At 47.4% G+C, this 20,653-nt stretch overlaps 1 protein-coding gene across 1 annotated transcript in view; it reads left to right on the top strand.

Moving 5' to 3' along the window:
* The window catches only part of UBE2H (ubiquitin conjugating enzyme E2 H), a 54,541-nt gene extending 38,357 nt beyond the window's left edge, over positions 1-16,184 (top strand). The window contains exons 4-7 of the mRNA XM_082488409.1: positions 2,333-2,372; positions 3,081-3,133; positions 7,332-7,460; positions 13,706-16,184. Of these exons, the coding sequence (XP_082344535.1) occupies positions 2,333-2,372; positions 3,081-3,133; positions 7,332-7,460; positions 13,706-13,830 (347 nt within the window). The 3' untranslated portion in view covers positions 13,831-16,184. The remainder of the gene's footprint in view (positions 1-2,332; positions 2,373-3,080; positions 3,134-7,331; positions 7,461-13,705) is intronic.
* The last annotated feature ends 4,469 nt before the right edge of the window (positions 16,185-20,653 follow it).

Below are 20,653 nucleotides of genomic sequence, written 5' to 3'. Positions count from 1 at the left end.
AAGAGTTGACCAAAACCTTACAGGTGGTTTTGCAGCGCAGCCTTGTCCCACCAGCTGCAGGTGGCTGTGGTAGAAAGTCCTAGGAAATAGATGAGATGATCAGAAATCCAAAATGAGAGAAGGCAGAGGGATGTCTGCGTCTAGCTGGGTTAGAGAGACTCTGCGTCCCAGATACCAGAACAAAGAGTGTTTAATTCAGCAGGTTTACACATTACCGTCCTATTCTTGTTACCTGGTGTCTTCCCCCATCCTCTCTTCTATTCTGCTTTATCAGAATTTTAACTTCCTGCCCCCCCCCCCCCCCCCCCCCAAGAGAGAGATGGGATTTAGAATCAGGATTGCTGCTCACTGCAGCTCTCCAGTGCCAGCATAATGGATCCGTGACCTGATTTAAACCTGAGAGCGCTGCCATAACGTAAATATTTGATGGAGCTACGGCTTCCCTTTTTAAGTCTGCTTCAGTTTTTCAAGCTAAAGCATGGCAAAGTATTCCTGAAAGACACTTGTTAGCGTGGAGTTGTTTATGCAGTTCTCGGTTCTTCTTTTGGAGATTGTTCTGCTTTGGGCATCATTTCAGCCTTGTGTTGTATTTATGCAAAATCCAAGCAGCACAAGTAAACATGAAATTATATTTGTGTCATCATACATGGAAGAAAAGGGAGTTAAATCCATATGTCAGCTCTTACCCCAGATGGGAACCACGCTGTCACTCAGATCGCGATCACTCCTTGTTCGGGTGGGGATGGTACATCAATTATTGCAGTGTCTCGCCTGGAGTGGCTGGGTAAAGGTGGTGAAGGTAGGGGATTTGCTGAATGGTAAACATTGATGTGTTTCTACACTACTCGGGCTGCTCTGGAGAGAAAACTTCTGTGTGCTTTGAGTCCTGGAAGGAGCTTTTTAAATGGATGGAGTCAATATCCCAGACCTAAATTTCTTACTCATTTTTATAAACATAGACCTTTGTCAGAAGGAATAGTTGCTATTAGCTAAAGTAGATTTCTGCTTATTGCAGAAAGGTGTGATTCCCACATGGGCGGTGTTTGTAGGGCTTTACAGGCTGCAGGAGGGCGGTGCAACAGAGGAAAGAAGGTTTTATTTCACATTCTGAAAAAAAGCAATGCTGAGATCTGGAAGTAGCTTAACCTGGTACTGAACGAGGGTTGCAGTGGCCCTGCTGGGCAGAGCCAAACCAGCAGAAGTGTATAGGAATACTAGATCCATTTGGCAGTGAAATAATTGGAAAACTCAGTTCTGTATCCTTGCACTGTTCTGTGCTGGGGACGTGTCCCACACCTGTGTATTTGGGGTCCTCCTATTGAAATGAAGAGGAAGAGTTTAGAACCTGAAATCTGCATCCGCTTGCAGCCATCGTCTGAAACACTTAGCTTTGCTTTTGGGGTGGATGTGCTTTACTTCTACACAGGCCATGGTGCGAAGTATGATGTGTTATAATTCCTTTAATATCTTTGTTTTATAAATTCTATTTGTGGGAGAAGAGGGAAGTGTTTTTGAGGTGACATCTGTCCTGAACTCGAGAATAAATTAGGCAGCTGGAAAACATGACTTACCTCTGGCTGCTGCTGTCAGAGTCTTTAAAGTGTGAGACATGCCATGATGTCATAAGTCTTGAAACCACAGGATTATTTTTTTTTTAACAACTTAATTTGCAAGTCGGAACAAAGAAAGCACTATCAAATCTAGAAGTCTGAAATGCGGACAAAGGCAAGATGAGCTTTCTTATTGTAGGCCTTGCATCTGAGACGTTTTCTTTTCTAGGAGACCAGAGGTACCAACTGATGAACTAATTGCTGTATTGATGCAAAACTTGGAAGTATTAGCTCCCTGCACGAGTCTCTGCTCCTGAATGGCTTACAAATGTAGATCAATGTTGCGACTTCAAGTTCATAGAAAATCTTTGGGAGACGTTTAAAAAAAAATAATCTTAATGTAAACGTTGACCTTAAGTTTTGTGTTTAGAGTTTATTCAAAAAGATCCTTGCAGCTTTTAGAAACACTTCATCAGATGTGGGTGCTTGATTGGGCTGATGGGCAGTTCCTTTCAAGATAATACTGAACCGCAAAACCTTTGTGGTACGGTTGCACTGTAAGCAGAGGGTTTTGCTGAATTTCGAGGGAATGGCTGAGGACCCTAGGGTCAGAATGCTGCCTGCGTATTTTAAAGGTTACATAGCTATATATAGCTAAGATTGGGTTTTCTTTGAAACTAGTGAGATGAGTCCTTGTTCAGTAAATTCCAGACTTCTCTTGTAAAAACAAAAAAAAAAATCTTTGGCTGTTTTCTGCTATTTACCAGTGTGTCTCTTTGCAGGATTCATGAATAAAATTTTCCATCCCAACATTGACGAAGCGTAAGTAAATCCCCAGTGTGTTTTTTTTTTTTTAAGGAGTTTGTCTAATTGTAACTATATTTTGGCTTCACGACGATATGCTGATGAGTTGAATAATGCTTTCATCAAATCTAAGAGTCCAGAGCGAGGGATTCGATAGAAGTAGATGTTGTCACAAGTTAACTTTCAGGAGTAGTTCGGGCTGTGGGCAAGACTGGAGAGCCGCACGCTGCAGACTCTCTTGCAGATGTTGTCTTTGTATTGCAATATGCTTCATTTACAGAAAATTCAAGGTTGCCAGTCCCCCTCCTCGTTGGCATTGTGCCAGCTTTCTAGAAACAAGGAGCAGCATTGGCGAAGCCATAGCTCCCTCTTTAGCTGGAGTTCATGCCTATACTAAAATTCTTCAAAACATAAGATGTTTTGCCATGTTTTATTTCAGTTAAGGTTGTTAAGGGGAGCCACCTATGCTTCCATCTCTCCAGCAGAGCCCCATATGAACCAAGTAATTCAGTAAAGACTCCAATTTGCTTTCTTTGGTGCAGAGTGTGAAGATTCATGCAGTTAAAGGCTGCTTCTCTATTAACCGCAAGAGAGGGGTAAATCATAGCTTATCTGAAACCGTGGGGCAGAGGCAGGGCAGGGGAAGGGAGGGGGTAGATTATATTAAATCTCCAGAGTATTCTTGAGTGTGACTGTGTTTAATTCCATCCTTTCCATATGTTTCAGGTCAGGAACTGTATGTCTAGATGTAATCAATCAAACTTGGACAGCTCTCTACGGTGAGTTTGGCATCGCCCCGAAAGCTGATCACGTGAACATCTGTATTTGGTGTGTTAACATAACACAGCTTGCTGTAGACAAATGATCTTAGGCCAAAATAAGATTTTCATGTGAAAATACTTTCGTAAGCTGTCTCTCTGCTGGAGAGGCAAAAAGATTCCATAAACCTCACAAAGGATCACTCAGTCTGTTGCCAGACAATGCCAAGCAACTGCACAACAGCACCGCACCATGATTCAGCACTGAAAGAGAGGAGTGACTATACCTAAAGTGAAACCTAGTTCCAGCTACCCCATCCATCTTTTGTATGTGCATTCAAGCTGGTATTCTTTGTACACAAGGCTATGATCCCACTTCTACAGAATATGGCACCAGAAACCGTTCCCGTTTGTCATGGCAGCATCGTTTCATTGCAGGCTAGGAGGTGGTATTGCATCTAATGACTGCGCTGCCTGCTGCAGAATGTTTTGTGTTTCCCATTAGGTTGTTTCTGGCCATAACTCTCCTTTTTAGAGATATGAAACGATCAGCCGGTAGCTGAAGATCTGCTAAAATAGCATTTAGGGAAAGCTGAAATTGTTAAAAGCAATACAGCCGAGTATCTACTCTGGGTTGGCTGCATTTTTAAAATGTGAACTTCTTCAGATGTTCCAATTATGCTTTGTGGAAGAGTATTCAGGGAACGTGCGCATCAAATCCTTCACGTTCTTCCACGGAAAAACTGATTTTACCTATGTAAGTTGAAGCTTTGAAGCAGTTGCTAGAGAGACGAGCTACTTCACCTTCCTCACAAGCACAATTTGTAAGGAAATACCAGACTTAGTGAATCCTGGGTGGGAAATTGCTATAGCAACTTGTTGAACTTTACTCCTCATCAGAATGCCTGAAGTCTTCATGTAGTAGTTGCATGGCATACACTTCACATGGTTTTGTTGTGAGAGATCAGCACAGCCGTGACCCAGGTGGTGTTGCTAATGGAGGAAGAGGATGCTCTTCTGTCCTGGGAGAATCTGATGCGAGGCGGAGGAATTAAAGCCGTATTAGCAAACCAAGCCCTCTGCTGGGGATGAACCTGCATGGTTCAGTCGGCAGCAGGATCCGGGACAGTGCAGTGTGGGCTGCTGTGTTCCAATCTTTACATGCCACCTGCAGATCGTGGGGATGAATGGACAAAAGAAAATCGCTCCGGTGTAACTGTGGGGTTGTTTTTTTGTGCTCTGGGTTTCTGCACTATTTCCAATTTCATAGGAAGGGTTTCTGTGAGAGGTTTCCTAATGAATGCTGCTATATTTTTGTCGTCATCGTTGCTTGTAAAGGTAGAAAAACTAGCTTGGTATTTACGATGCTTGTGATGTATTAATACCAGCAAGCCTGCAAAGTCTTATGCATTTTTCCTTGCGATATCAGTGACGAGTGTTAGGTAACTTGAAGGTCTCAGGTGTTTATTCTGTACAGAGCACCTTCCACTGGTGAAACTTGGCGTTAGACATTGCTTGACATCTTGTTGCAGACTTCCCTTGCCTTGCTGCAGGATGCCTTGAAGCTGCAGGGTGGACACTGGGGTGACTGCATTTGCTCTGCCCCTTCACTCAGAAGTCACCAAACACTGGAGCGCCAACATCACCCCTTCACTTCCAGGGCTTTGCTTCCTTGTGTGAAATAAGGAGGTGGCACATTTCTGAACGTGAAATGAAAAGGGGGAAATAATATTTCCTGGTGCCTCTCAGCACAGCTGTGTTGTTTGGAGCGTCACCCCTTTAAACCGGAGTGCTGCTGCACTGGCAGAGGATATGGGTCAGATAATTCAAGGAGCAACTAAGGTGGAAGAGACTCAGAATAGCTACCAATAAATTCATGAGGACCTCGTGGTTAAATTCCCTCTCCTTCCGTAATGAAGTATCAAGTCCTTAGCGCTATGCTTAGGTTTCCTGCACACATTCAACTAGTTCCTGCTAAGCCAATGCCACTTTTGGGGATTTGAAAGAAAGCGGAAATTACTGAGTTCTCTTAAAAAATAAAAATCCTTGCAGCGTGTCCTTTGAGCCGTGGTTGACCTCCCAGGGCTCTGCTTTCTCAGCCTACATTAGAGTTTAGTTGTCTAATGGCCACAAAGAAATACTTGATCTAAGCCTGCTCCATGGAGAGATTTCACCCAAGAGCAGGTGGTTTCACAAACTAAAGTCATCTTCTTGCTGCCAGTGTCTGAACCAAATCCCTAGGAGGTTTAACTGGTTTACCAAGGGCAAGCCACTACCATGGCAGAAAATATTCTTATAGAGCATTCTCGCTGGTTTTTGTGGTCCCTTTTTGGATTAGGATCCTTCCAGTTGCTGTTGTGCTTTATCCTAGAAGCAGCTGGTGGCACCTGGCTGTTCAGCGTGCCAGACATGGAAAACTTGGCCAAGGCATCACGTGCGCTCTAAAGTGCTTCGTCCCTGTCCTCAGCCAATATTGGAAGGAGCAACAGCTTCTAAGTAGCAGAAAGAGATTTCAGAGTAAAACCACCAAATTTCTTAGTGGTGGCCCTGTATAGCAGGGACCAGCTGATGGCTATCTGTAGCAATTGATGCCATTGCGTTTTGCAATTGGGCGATGCAGTGTCAGCTATAATGAATCCTGTGCTTCTGATGGGTGACTGAAGAAGTTATAGCACAGTGTCTGTACATCTCGGACATGTTGATGCAGGAGGGAAGAACTGACAAAACCTCAAGTCTCCTTTAATCCTCTTGAGCAAGCTCTGAAAGCACATTCTGAAAGCGCACCCGTTGGTAGATCTGCAGAGGTGGTAATGCGGGGCAGTGGTAAAGATCTGCTTGGATCTACTGTGCAGCTCTTCCGAGGCTGTATCTTTGCTGGTGATGGAATTGGAGCTTGGTTTTCTGTGGCTACAGCCCAGAGCTGGAGTAACCATGTGAACAGGGAGAACACTTGGAGATCTCTCCCCATACCAGCCCAACCATTTTTGACGAATCTTTAGAAATTTAGCAGCTCTGAGGTCCTTGGCCACCATCAGATCTGGCTGAATTTAGCAGCTCCGTGAGGCTCAGCAATGGCTGGGCTCAGGAATAGTCACACAGCCTTGTTCCTTGTAAGAGGCAGGTTGAGGTGGTTAACTGCTCGTGTGGTGGATCCGAGGGAGCACTGGGCTTCCCTTCTGACAGCTCTACTTTGATCCATGGTAGAGGGGACTGGTGATGCTCATCCACAGGCAGGATTCCTCTGCCACCAGGAAAGGGACGCTCCCTTTAATTAGGGAGGAAAGGGAGATCCTCATAAAAGATGTGTAGAATATTCACAAACAAAAACCCAACAGAAAACCCCACATGACGAATGCTGGGCTGCCTGTATCAGCAGCTCTCCAGTGGCTATAGCAAAACCTGGCGCCACAGCCCTGCGCTTGGGGTTTAACCTCTGCTCTGTGTGGGTGCACGTGGTCCTGCCGAAGTCCCGAGGAGGAGTGGTGACGCAGGGCTTGTTTCTGAACGCCCCCACCGCTGAAGTGTGGTACTTGTCGTCTTAGGGATGTGGGAAGAGGGTTTCGTGTATCCACAATTACTCATCGGCACCAGAAGTATGTTTCCTGTTGTGGATTATTTAGTGACAGATGCCAACTGGCACCAAGGTGTTAATGTGAGCTCTTCACATTCTGCGAATTGTTTTGAGTTGGAGGAGGGACTTGTTGGTTGCTCTTTCTATTAACACAATCATTTGAAAGATGCTTTGTGCTCGAGATACATCAATTTAGTCATGGAGCATAAGACATTTAAAGACGGTGATAGAAGGAGGCAGAAGTAGAAGAAGAATTCAGTGAGGGGTGAAGCACAGTGCTTTGCTTTTCTTTTTTCCTTTTTTTTTTTTTTTCCCTAAGCAAGGGATGAGCCTCAATGGGAAACCAGACAATTGTGTCCTTCCACTTCTTTGCTTAACCCACAGATATCTGTGTCTACGTTGCTGGGATGTCGAGTAGTTTGTGCAGTCAGCTGAAGAGCTGCAGCGCACCTCCAGCAGCAGCAGAAGCTCTTATGGGCCCTGTGTGCGCTTTCCCTGATGCCGTTTACTATATTTTAACTTGCACCCGGATCTTCAGTGCGTTTGTCCTTGAAGCTTTGTGCTGCTGTTTCAATGCCCGTGCTTGCAGGATGATTAATCGGGCTGACTCTGGGTCTGTGGACATGAACAACTGTCTTTCACTTGCAGATCTCACCAATATATTTGAATCGTTCCTGCCTCAGCTGCTGGCCTATCCTAACCCTATAGATCCTCTAAATGGTGACGCTGCAGCCATGTACCTCCACCGACCAGAAGAGTACAAACAGAAAATTAAAGGTAAGGGTATAAATAACATATTGCAGAATGAGTGGCATGGCTGTGATTCCACCCAGCGGGAATGAGGTCTTTGCTGTACGTTTGTGTGTCAGTGCCCATTCCTTCCCATCACAGGGTCCCTGTCCATTTTAAATGGGGGTAGTCTGAAGGAAGGGGTGGAGGAATTCCTGCTGTTTGAAGATTAAAGCTGGTGTATGCAGTGTGTGGGGCAGGGTTTCTAAGTCACTAGCAGACCCTAAGCAGGGAAGGCTGTAAGCAAATTGGGTTAGGATTCAACACGATTTTGAGACATCAGAGAAACGATTTGGAAGAAAAGGTGTGTGACCGAGGAAGGGACGAGGAAAAGTACTAAACTGAAACGAGGGCATCCAGTTGCCCAATTATGAATAGAAAGTGGCTTGTTAGGAGTTCTGTGGAAAGTTATCTGAGAGCAGCAATCAAGGAACTGGCGGTGATGCTGTTGCAGAAAGCATTTTTCTACTGTGACAGAGCAGGAATTTTTTGTAAATGCCAAGTAATCCTTCCTTGCTACTTCCTAGTGCAGCCCAGGCTTCCTAGCGCTGTGCCCAGTTCAGGGACTGCCGTTTAAGAAAGCTGTGGACCAATTAGTAAAGTCTGGCAGGGTGTAACAAGGGCAGATGATCTTGAAGATGTATCTTAAGAGGAGAAAGGGAAAGAATTGGAGGAGTTTAATCTAGAGGACCGAACGGGGTTATGAGCTTTGACGTGTCAAAGGTGCCTCAAAGAGGAAAAGAATGATTTATCCTGTGATCAGTGTGAGCAGGATGTGGTCACAGGCGTGTAACTCGGCTGGGGGAGCCCAGGCTAAACATTAACAGTGACTGGTGTGAGGGTAGGTGAGCTCTGGCAGAGCCGGTGAGGGTGCTGGTGTGTCTGCTCCTGGAAGGATTGGAAGGACGTGTTAGACAAGGCTGAGGAATAGAGTCACTACCTCCTTGGGATCAGGGAAGGCTCCCAGTAAGGAGACCCAAATACTTTGGATAAGCCTGGCGACAGAGGGACTGTCCTAGCAAGCTGATATGTGAGATGCAAATTGAATTACGCAAACATAAGAAATAAGATAAAAAATAAGAATTGCGCTTTGAATTTGTGCTCTGCCTTCCCTAGAATCAGCTGCATGCAGACAGAAGCAGGGCACCATTTCCTGATGAGACGAGCCTATGGCAAAGCCATGGACTTTGTCTCCCTTCATCCGGTGAACACAATCAGCATTTAATCCAGCGGTGGGAAATTTACAGCCTTTGGCCCGGATTTGGTCTTCAACTAAGTTTTTAGGAGACCGTAACCACCTGATTTTTATTTTTTTTTCTTTTTTGGTTACTGAATAACTATAAGGCTTGTTTGTCTGTGGGAACCCTGCCAGAAAGGTTTGCAGGGCCTGCTCAACAAGGAGAGCCTCCATGAGCGGCAGGATCTAATTGTCTTCCTGGTGTGAGGGGGGGTAGCAGCTTTCCTAACGGAGCATTGTGAAAGCTCGCTCTTATTTGGAGAGCGCAGGTAACCCAGAAAGACATGGGATTTGGTGGTGGAGTCCTTCCATCAGCTCCGCCACGTCACTCTGGAGTGGTTAAACCTCAAGTCACTTTGTTCTGATGCGAAATGACTCTTCATCAGCTGCAATTTTTGTTTGAGGGTGGAACTACAAATGAGGCCAAGCAAAGCTGTGATTTAAATACTGAGTTATTCAGCCCACTTTGCTTGACTCCTCTGACAGCTGCGTGACAGGATCGTAAGAACTACCCTGCAGATGTGGCCTGCTCAGTATCCTGAGGTCCATTGCCTGGGTTTTTTTAATATGAAAAACCTTCCAGGCAAACTGGTTTGTCAGATAAAATCTTGAGGGCCAACACAAGGGTCAGTTTGGGTGTCCTCTATGCTTTAGTGAAACAGGAATAAAAAAAGGATACGCCCCTGAAAAAAAGCAAATAAGCTGATGCTAGCCAACAGTAGGTGCTTCAAGGAATATCTGAGGACATCCCTCAGGGAGGCTAAATGGGATAGTGTGCTCCCTCGTTTCCATCCTGACAGTCAGGTACAGGCAGTGAAGATGATCTGGAAGGAGTTTTAAGTGCTTGCAACGTGTCTCGTGTTCCATATACCCAAGAGTCCTGCCTCTGCTCTCTCTTCCTAGGCTTGCGTGACAAGTATAAGATAGAGCTAAACACTGTCATTCTTCATACTGTAGCATTTTTAAAAATAGCCTTGGACATGTTAAAATTGATGCAATGGATTGTAGCAGCGTCTCTGCTCTGGGAAACTCAGTAGTGCAAATACATAATTTATTGCTGCTTTTCTTCATTTTTTAGTTATGAGCACATAGAACAGTTGTTTGACATAGTGGTAGTGAAGAGATGGGCATAGGCTTAGAGATGTGGCCCAAGATTTGTAGTTCCTGTGATTCTTGGTATGAGACCCAAACAAGTAAGGATTTATTGTGGAAGTTGTAAATGTCCATTAATATTACCAATATGCAGCTGGAAAGTGTGATTTTTAGCATTAGAGCCTTCAATTAGATCAAGTAGTCTGTGGACACAGAGCTAAGAGCTCCCTTAAGGTCTCCTTGACAGTCCTCGGTGACATGGTTTGCCTGGTCACTGACAGCACCAGAGAGCGGGCTTCAGATATGCAAAAATGGCTCAACATTGGCTTGAGTTGATCTGATGGGAATTGGTGCTTAACTCCCCTGTGCTTCTTTCTCTTTGGTAGATCTAATATGAAAAATTCTTTTGAGAGGGTGGCTGTGGTGAGTAACAGCAGCTGAAGGGTACTGAGGTTGAGTGTTTGCTGGGAGCAGAGGACATCTCTGGGAGCAGTTCTTCCATCCCACATGTCGGCTCTGAAGTTCCAGTAGAGTTCTTTGAAACACCAGTGTGGCCCCACTGGCACATACCAGCCACGGGGCGCAACCACATCTTGTTCTCGTTGCTCCGGAGTTTCAAAATAGATGAATCAAAGCAGTGTTTCCCTGGTAGGAATGGGTGCATCAAGGCTTTCCCTTCTTGATGTGAACAGGCTTCTGTGGAAGACAGATTGTCAGTATTATTTAGATGTTGGTGTTTTCTTCCCTTAATAAACTGAAGATCTAAGTTCAGTACAACATTTAGCACAGAACCTCCCTGGAAGTTTGACCTTTTCCAGATTCAACCTTCAGAAAAACCCAGCCCAAAGCCTTGGTAGCTTTCGTGGGTAGAAGACTGCTCTTTAAGTTTGAAGTGCTTCAAGTTGTGTTTTAGCTTGGGCTCAAGCAGGCCTTTTCCAACAGTAAGAAACAGTGGATTCCATGTCCGAATCTCCAGTAGCCCAGAGAGCACTGGAAGTAGTCTGTGAAGAAGTGCTGCTGGCCTCCTGTCCTGCCATGGTCACTGGCTTGTGGCTACTGTGTTTGGGGACTCGTGAGGCAGCTGCAGCATTTGTTTAGGTGGGTTTGGGGTAAGCGTAGAGGGAATGGGTTTCAAAGGTGCCCAGTAAGGGATTGCCTTTGTTATCCAAGGACATCCAAAGTCTTACAGCAAAGGAACTTGGGTTCCCTTTGCTGGATTGTGCAAGGAATAACAGCTTACCTGGGTAAGCGTCCCTTTTTCAGAGGAAGATTAATTCTTGGAAAGCTGTGGGAAGGGAGCAGCCGCTACAAGGATATGTCATGTCAGCATCCCATCTCCTTAGCTCTGCTTGTTGTCTCCTGCTAACCCACCTTCCTGTGTAAATTCTCTGAAGATGCACTGCTTTTTTGTGTCCCTCTCATCTTTAAACCACGAGGTTTGTCGCACTAGTTCTTCTCACTTTGCAGTGTCCATCTCTTTTGGCAGATGGTGCCTGCCCCAGACTCTGCGACTCCCGTTCTCTGGTACAGGCAGGAGACGCGATCAGGCAGGTCCTAGGCTCCATGGTGACACAGGCAAGCACCTTCCAAGAAGGGGGTTCTTGGTGTCCAGGGCCTGAGGATGGAGCACAGGGGTGCTTTTCTGTTGACGCTACATGGGCTCCAGCAGCCTGAGGGTGATACGAGACCTTGAGTGCTCCGTGCTTCCCGGTGTTTACATAGCTGCCTTCAATACTTTATCAGTTCTTAACACATTCTTGTAAAACAGATTTGAACAGCTGTTTCTGTGGTCTGAGTGAGCGGGTTAATAATGTATATTAAACAGTTAGACTGAAGCTGCGTGCGTCATTAGATGGAGAAGCTGAAGCTCACTGCGCTCAGAAGCACCTTCCAGCCAGCTCTCACCGCTTTTCCAGGGCAGAGCAGGTCTGCCAAGGCCACCAGCTGCTCCATCCTGGGAACTCCTTCATGAAGTGTTGGCTCTGGGTTGCTCCTGAACCTGGAGTAACACGTCTGGGCTCAGGTTCCCTATGTCAGCTCCAGGAATGTGGAAAAAAAACACAGTGATGCAGACTTCTTGCTGAGTATTTTCCCTTCCGGTAGGCTGGAGGTGCAGAGGGAAGGACGGACGGCTTTAAGAACAGCCAGGGTCCGCAAAGCACAGTCTTTAAAAACCTGTGTTGTAGCTCTTGGTTTTCTGGCATTAGTTGCATCCTCCTGCAGCTTTGTCAGTGCATCTACCTGCCAATATGGTATGGAATGAAAAGCAGTGATCTGTGCTCCTCGAGGAGAGATGCTCCTTGTGGACCTCATTCCCTGGGAGGAATGAAAGAACATACAGTTGGGACAGCTGTTGGGTTGGGACTAGGATGTGACATTCATGTTCCCATGCAGAGGCTTATCTTCGAGCTCAAAGAAAGGGTGATATTCCCTCTTTCTTCAGTTTTTTAATGCTGCTGTTCGGACGAGGCTTTGTTGTATTTTAGTACCTTCGTATGTGGAAAGATGATGAGTTCGCAACTGCAATTCCCCAACAGCAGCGTGAGCCCAACACCCCTCTCCTTCCCAAAACCTGTGACCTGCAGTGTGGAGGATGTGCTGTCGGGATACTGAGGTTACATCACTTCTTCATGCTACAAAGCTACTTTCTCAGTGTGAGGTGGAAAAGAGGAGATAAATAAGAGGAAAAAATGAAGTTGAAGCTGAGTACCCCTTCTTTCGCCTGGTTTTGTGCCAGCCTTTCACGCCTGCTCCTCCCTGCACGCATGTAAGGAATGGGCTTTCTCTGCTCAAGGTGACCTGCCTGCTGGGGACACCAGCCCCTCCTCGGATCTCGGAGGGGACACTGTGGGAGCCTCCAGCCAGGAAGGAAGGGCATTGCCAGACTCCGACTGATCTGATCCACGTTGTGTTGCCTTTTTGCTCTGTCCCTCTGCACGGAGGTGACCGTGGAAGCCGCACGAGCCGTGGCTAGCAGCAGTTACTTTACCTGCCTGCAGGAATCCCAGTAAACCAGTTTTCCTGCTTGCTCCTGGCTGAAGTTCAAGGTGTTGATCTGGGTGCCTAGAGCCAGTGTGGTTTGGACCCCGCTGTGAGACACGGTTTCCGTCGGTGACCTGCAGTGTGGTGGCCCTCCTCCCTGCAGAGGGCTCCCTGCGGGTCCTTCTCAGCTAATCCCACGGCTGCTCTCTGATGTGAAGCAGGTTGTGAGAGTTGTGCTTTGAAAACAGAGCCTGGGGCAGACCTGTGTTTATTTCAAGGCTGGGGAAGGGAGCTTTTGCTTTTTATTTAAAAAAAGCAAAAAAAAAAAAAGAATAAACAAACCCAGAAACAAACAACCCAGCAGCTATTCCTGCAGTAGTCTTCTGCTCTGCATTTTTCTGTCCATCCTTCTTTACGTTCTCCTTACACAGAGTTTAGTCTGGAGGTTTAATCTGGCTCTCAGCTTGGCTTCAGTGATGGTTGTTCTGCGCTATCGGTTTAAACGCTCAGACCTTCATTTCTTAAAGTCAGGCTGGATAACGGTGACATCTCGATGGCTTTTAGGCTTGTTCTCTAGGTCGCCATGGTAGCTCCTGTTTTGGCAGTCAATTGAATCCTGTCCTGTTAAATGAGATATGCCATACTGGGGAGGATTTAGGTTGTTCCCAGCTACGGGGGTGTGTGATGCTGATGTAGGAACCTTGGTATCGTACTTGTTTTCAGGGGTCTTGTATGTCTCTAAGGTCTCCATCAGCTATTTTACACGTTGTTGGACAACACTGCCTTTGGTCTGAGGAATATGGTAATCTATATGACTTTACCAAACACAACGTGACCCAACCAGCAGTTAGTCATAGCTCACTCTTCCTCTGACTGTTGAATATATACTGCTTATATGCCTTTTCTTTTCTCTCACGTACAGAATACATTCAGAAATATGCAACAGAAGAAGCACTAAAAGAACAGGAAGAAGGCACCGGGGACAGCTCGTCTGAGAGCTCCATGTCCGACTTCTCTGAAGACGAGGCTCAGGATATGGAGTTGTAGTAGAAGAGGCAACCTGCTTTTCAGAGAGACTCTAATTTCCTAACCATGAGAAGCAGACTATAATATTCATATTTAAACAAAGCAATTTTTTTTATTACTAAACAAGGTTTTTATGAATAATAGCATTGATATATATATATATATCACCCTTTAGATCTTGATTTTCTTGGTCATTTCTCGAACCCGAGGTGCATAGCATATTCCCACATTCCATTTTGGTAGCAATATGCAGCCCGAATGCATGCATTCAGATTCCATTTGGCCAAGTCAACTTGTGTGCTACTGAACTGTCGGCTAAAACAGCTGCCCTGGTAGGTAGGGAGTTAGCAAAGATGTTTGCTTTCTTATCGATGTTTCCAAAGACGCCACCTTGGATGCTGACGTGGAACAGCGTTTTCGCAAAAGTATAAAATCTGGGGGATGATATACTAACCGTGGTAGGGCAGACAGTGGAATAAAAGGTGCTCCTTCAGGTCAACCTTGCTGATCGTATTTTACGTGGAGTCACACTTAAAAAAAAAAAAAAAAAAACTAAAAAATAAAAAACAAACAGTACAAATGCATGGAGCTATTCAGAGCATTGAAGCTTAAAAATTTTGACTTGGATTTTAAGTCCGTTTTTATATGTGGACTCCTGCCTGCCCTTCTGAACTGTAGGGACTGACAACCACTGGTCTCTTTGCTTTTGGGACTTTTGAAAGCCTTCATCTGGATGTTATTCACTTTCTTGGTCTGGATTACGAGCTGTTCCCTTTTTGGGAGGAAAAAAAAAAAAAGAAACAAAACACCAACCAAACCACAAACGATGCTCTCTGAACAGTGCTTTGATTTAGCTGGAGCACATGTGAAGTCAAACTCTTACTTTGTCATAGTTTTGAAACTGCTGCCCTTTAATGGCTTCAAGTTTGCTTTTTTTTTTTTTTTCTTCTTTTTCTCTCTTGCTTGAAGTTATGGTTAAACACCTCGCAAACACTCGCCATCTCCTACGAGGGTCCTCTCGCCAGATGGATTAGCCTTGCTGAGAGCTTCAGATCCATGAAGATTGGCCCCATTGGCTGTAGTCCACGAATCCATCGGCACTGATTTTTTTTTTCCTTTATTTTTCCTCCCCCCCCCACCCCCCACCCCCCCCCTCCTTCTGCACCAGCTTGGTAGCCATCTGCTTGTGTGTGTACAACAGGATTAAAATTTCTTAAAAGTTAACAAAAGAATATGATCTAGAAAAATTTGAGATGAATAAAAAAAAGCCGAAAAGCACCAATTGAGGAAGCAAGTGAATCTGCTCTGTTTTGTTTTGGGTTTTTGTTTGTTTTTGGTTTTTTCTTCCAGGATGCTTCTGAATTGAAATGTTTGGTTTCTCCTGGTGTCCTGCGGCAAGCTGAGGGTTTTTGTTCGTTTGTTTTAATGCTATGAAATCTAATAGAGTAAATGTCTACCTGGGATGCTGGTATACTTGAATTTGGATAATTGTGCATTAGAGATTCAAACTAAGATGGATTTTTTAAAGCTGAGTGTTACGTGCTGTATTCTTTTGTTTGGTTTTTGTTTTTTTTTTTGGAGGGGTTTGGATAAGATGTTTTAATTTGTGGCGCGACCTACAGGACAGTGCATGGAAAAATCAACCCACCCGGAGCAACTCTTGAGCAGAGTTTTGAATGTCAGACTGGTACATTTGTCATTTTCCCAGAATTATTATTGCTTGGTTGTTTTTTTTTTTTTCCTTTAGAAATGCCACCGAGTTTTGAGTCATTGGGGTTGGAAGGTTACAATCCTATTTCTAATCCATAAAGCACAATCATTTTTTTTTTCTTTTGGGGAAAAGAAAAAAAAAACAAACAAAAAAAAAAAACAAAAAACAAACTCGTAAAGTACCACTTTGCTTTAGCATGATTTTTCCTTAATAAAAATATACAAAGAATTTCCTTTTATGTTAAATACGGGCATGAAGCAAAGGTTTTTCCTCTCCTTTTTCCCCCTTTTTCTTTTAAAGCAGTAATGTTAGGGCTGTGGCTAGTGACTGTGCTGAAGTTCTCTATCTTGCATTTGTGGCTTGTCGGAAGGGTAATATTAACTATTTAACATGTAATGGTGTACTTAACTCTTATCTAGCACGCTGTTTTTCTCATTAATTTGGGGAGGGAGGGGCCACGTTTTGCTGGCACTGTTTAACTTGCTTACCTGCTGACCTGGCAGTTTGCTTGTGCTATAACCTTTACTGTAGGTGCTACTTAGGAGTAGAGTAAGTGCTGGGTGGTGATATCAGTTTAAAAGTTTAAAAAACAAACAACAACAACAAAAAAACCAACAAAAACAAAACAAAAAAAAAATCACAATAAAAATTTGTATTTTTTCAATATTGTACAAAAATAAGTGTTCTAATTACCTCATCCCCCTTCCTTTGCAGGTTTTTCTTCCCCCCTCACTCCATCCCCTCATTGGGATTTAGTGCATCGAACCGCTCCCACGGTTCCTCCCAACTTCTGTGAAACGCGTATTCTGTTAAAGGGGGATTTCCCCCACCAAAAAAAAAAAAAAATACCAGTAAAGCCACAGCTTACCCGGGCGCGAGGACTCAGCGGGGCTCATGGAGCTTGTCCCAGCTTCTTACGCTGGTGGCTCCGTGGGTCTAGAGCCACGAAACCGCGTGGCCCCGGCTCTTCCTGACGCTCCCGAGCTGTGGCAAAACTGTGGAGTAAAAAACCCGGCTGCCAAAATGCTGCTTGTGGAAAAAAATAGGCGTTGTAAAGATGCTCCAAGGGGATGAGGTGGCCTGGGGTCCGCTCTGCGGGTGGGGAACGGCTGTCCCTGGAGGCTCTGCACCCCTCCGCTGCTTCCCCTCCATCATTTCTCACCTCTTTTTTTTTTTTTTTTTTTTTTTCTCCAAATCTCCCTCCTTCTCCCAAAAGAAACTTCTCACACCCCCCCCCCTCCCCCCCCCCCCAAACTGTTTGTAAATAAAACTGCACCTACGTAGTCTGGAAGAAAAGGTGGAGCCATACTGAAGCAAGAGAGCTCTTTTTTTTTTTTTTTTTTTTTTTTTTCCTGATCATCTTAAGGGTTTGTTTTGGTTTTTTTCTTCTTCAGAAAACAGTGGTGGTGTCACCGTGTGCTCTGTCGGGGTGACAGAAATTTCTCAGCCAGCCTGTGATGACCCCACGTTGAGTTTCCCCACTACCGAAATGTGCCACAGCCCCTCGGCATTGGTTTGGAAACAACCTTTGGCTTCTATTCCTGTAACCTCTCATGTTGCCCTGGAGGTTTTTTGCGTGATGTGAAAAGCTGAGTGTCCGTGTGTGTCCCCCCTGATGGTGGCACCTGGTGCCTCGGGGCCGGTTGGTGACCCTCCATGCTGAGTTTTTCCTGACCTGCAGGTCGGTTTGGCAGAGGCAGAAGGATGCCGGTGCAGGGACAGGCTGGAGCAGAGCTTTACCATCGGCCCGGTATGACATGGGCTCGTCCTCCTGCCTCCACCGTGTCCGTGGTTGAATCTCAACCCATCTCTCTTCTTCCCGTGTCTACCCATCCCTTGACACATGCCGGAGAGACGGAGCTCCCCCCCTTCCCATCCCCGCTTGGTGGGTGTCCTCCATCGGGCAGGGACCCTCCTCGCAGACCGGCTGGGAGGTGTTTGACAATTCTCTCTCTCTCTTTTTTTTTTTTTTTTTCTTTTTTTTTTTTTTTGTTTCATTTTTCGCTCGTCCAAGTTCTGCTGGCACTTTAGCAGGGGTGTTTGCAGCATGAGAAATGGCCATGATTTTACTGCCTGTGTTTGGTACCTATCGTGTGATACTTGAAGAGATCAGGGGTGTTTTGCCCTTTGAGTCGGCTCTTTAATAATTATTTTTTTTTCTTTTTTCTTCCTCTTTTTCTTGCGTTGTTGATGTAGTGGGCGCATCTGCCACCCTGACAAAATGCCTCTTCTCTAAGAGTATAACCTCTCCAATAGTTGTGTATAATTAAAGAACTGTAAACTTTTTTTAAAATAAAATATGTATATACCTTGAAGCTTGGCTGGTGCTTGATCGCTGAGAGCTTGGGCTTGCAGGAGAGACCCGGGACCTTGCGGTGTGGTCTCAGCATCCCAGCAGGACTTCACCTGTGGCCCATCTATGCCAGATCAAAGCCCTTCCAGGGCATCTTCTGCCTGGAGATGATCTGCCAGAGGTGGAAGCAGAGGTGGTTGTGCACACCAACACACTGATGGTAGTACTTGGGGTAGCCAGCTCCTTCTCCAGCTATTTGCAAGCAGCTGGGTGATGTCCTTCTGTGCCCGATGATCGTGGCCATGGCACCAAAGCAGATTTTTAGTGTCTCAGGCTGGAAATGAGCGATCAGTGAAGCCATGGGGGCATCCATCCTTCCCCATCCCTCCAGCTGCGCAGCCTTATAGGGTGGATTGCTTTCAAGGTCTCTTCTTGCAGCAGGACCAGTCATTACAGGTAACGCTGCCTGAGATGCTGCAGCCATCGAGGGAGCCACGTTTGTCGTCCTGGGCCAGTAATTATGGCAGTGGTGGCTGTTTTCTGTATAATCGTACATAATTATGGCTTGAGGTTATATGGGGATTGGGATAACCCATACGGGGGCTGTGAGCAGGGGAGTTGGACTGGATGATCTCTAGAGGTCCCTTCCGACTCTGAAACTCCGTGATTCTGTGACCGGGAGTGGGAGCAGTTCAAGGACCCCCAAGCTGGTGTTTCGGCGCTGTGGGTGGGCCAGGACAGGGGACAACAGCCTGGCATGCGGCTTCTCCTCATCCTGGTTTAATTGCTGCATCTGCTCTCCCAAATTTGCTGGAGCTGAGCAAGACCTTCCTCTCCATCATCCTCCTCCCTGCATCCTTCCCTAGTCCAGCCAGGGCTGTTTGTCCCCCCTCCCTCGGACCCAGCTTGGGGACAGGGTGGCAGGTCCGTGTCATGCCAGTGCCACCTGCTGCCAGCACCCAGCCTGAGCACCTTCAGGTGATGCTGGGTGCGGGGGACACACACACACACCCTGTCCCAGTGCCACCTCCCGTGGCCACCAACCCTCTGGGCTCTGCCCCTCCATGGGGAGGGAGCAAGGAAGGGGGGGACAGCTCTATAGTCTCCTTGCTGTGTCCCCCCCACACTTTTAGGGGAACTTTTAGGGCCAGCCGGGGGTGGCACTGTCCCCTCTCCCCAGCAGGTGGCCCCCGTGCCCCACCAGTAGCCTCCCACTCTGCCCAGTACAGGGTAGAGCTGGCCCCTGTGCTGGGTCCTCTCCCTGTCCCCTGGCTTGTGGCCCCATCGCTGCTCTGTCCCCACTGTCCCCTGGATGCCAAGTGCCACCCGCCGTCCAGCCATCCTCCCTCGGGGTTTCGGGCTCGGCTTGGCCTCACCCGAGCTCCCGCGGGGCCCCGGGAGGTGGGTGCTGCTTTGAGGGGGGGGTCAGTGCTGGGGTGACATGGGGGACGGAGACCCACAACTGGTGGCAGGTGCTACTTGGTGTCCCCAGGAGCACCCAGAGGTCTCACCCTGCCCCATCTGTGGCGATGCTGAAGGGCATCAAAGGGCAAAGCTCTGAGCCCAGGGCTCACATCCACCGGGCTCTGGGTGACATCTCGCAGGGCTCTGAGTACCGTCCCCACGGGGCTTTCAGTGACATCCCCATGGGACTCTGGGTGACATCCCCGTGGGGCTCTGGGTGCCATGCCCAAGGGGCTTTAGGTGCCATCCCCATGGGGCTGTTGGCTACCACCACAGGACCTTGGGTGCTGTCCCCAAGGGACTCTGGGTGACATCACCACAGGGCTGTGGGTGACATTCCCATGGAGCCATGGGTGCTTTCATCACGGGTCTTTGGACGCCTTCCCCATTGGGCTCTGCTAACACCGTAGGGTCTTGGGTGCCATCCTCAAGAGGTTCTGGGTGCCGAATTTCAGGGCTTTGGGTGCCATGTCCGTGGGGTTCTGGTTGCCCCCCCCACCACAGGGCCTTGGGTACTGTTCCTGTGGGTGTCTGGGTGCCATCCCCATAGAGGTCTGGGTGCTATCCCCAAGGGACTCTGGGTGCCACCACCTCAGGGGCTTGGGTGTCATCCTGTCATCCCTGTGAGGGTCTGGATGCCATGTCCATGGGGCTCTGGGTGCCACCCCCATGGCCGCACAGCCCCTGTGATGGAGGGGGACAAGCTAGTGCTGCCAGGTGCCGAGGGCTCTGGTCCCAACTTTGTCCCCCTGCCACATGCTGGGACCTTCCACCGTGGCAACCGCTCCCTGTCCCCCTCTGGGACCCAAAGGACCTTGGGGACTGCCCCAGCTGAGGAGTGCTGCGCACCCATCTGGATGCGACCCTGAGGGGTGCCAGTGCTGTAGCCTGGCCCAGGCCACCAACCCTGGGGGGACATGCACCTCCGAGCCCCAAGCGGGCACCAAGATGGGCCACTTGCAGTGACCCCAAGGGCCACGGGGGACACCTGAGCCTGCTCCGCCTGCCCTGCGGTGGCTCTGGTTACGGCCTGAATTGTTCCTCCTGGCTGGAAGAAATGCCGTCAGCGCTGGCGGATCGGTGGCCATTACTAATGCATGATGCTCCGGCGGGAGACGGCTGTGCCTGACCCCCCGCGATGGGGCTGGGGCCCCCCCTGAACCACCTGCGCCCCTCAGGGAGGGCAGAAGGGACAGATCCGGCTTTGGGGAAGGGTCTCGCTCCCTCCTCACTCCATCTGGGCCCCAAACACCAGCTAACCTGGTGCTGGATGTGCCTGTCCAAGGCAGCAGACCCAGGCCTGGTAAACACACGCACCAAGCTGGAGCACAAGCACTGTGTGGCTGGAGCTACCGCCACGCTGCCAAATGGGCCTT

The sequence above is a fragment of the Vanellus vanellus genome (genome assembly GCF_965231255.1).
Source record: "Vanellus vanellus genome assembly, chromosome: 1".
In the NCBI taxonomy this organism is placed as follows: domain Eukaryota; kingdom Metazoa; phylum Chordata; class Aves; order Charadriiformes; family Charadriidae; genus Vanellus; species Vanellus vanellus.
Note: the sequence above shows the minus strand (reverse complement) of the source record. Positions and strands in the feature narration are given on the sequence as shown.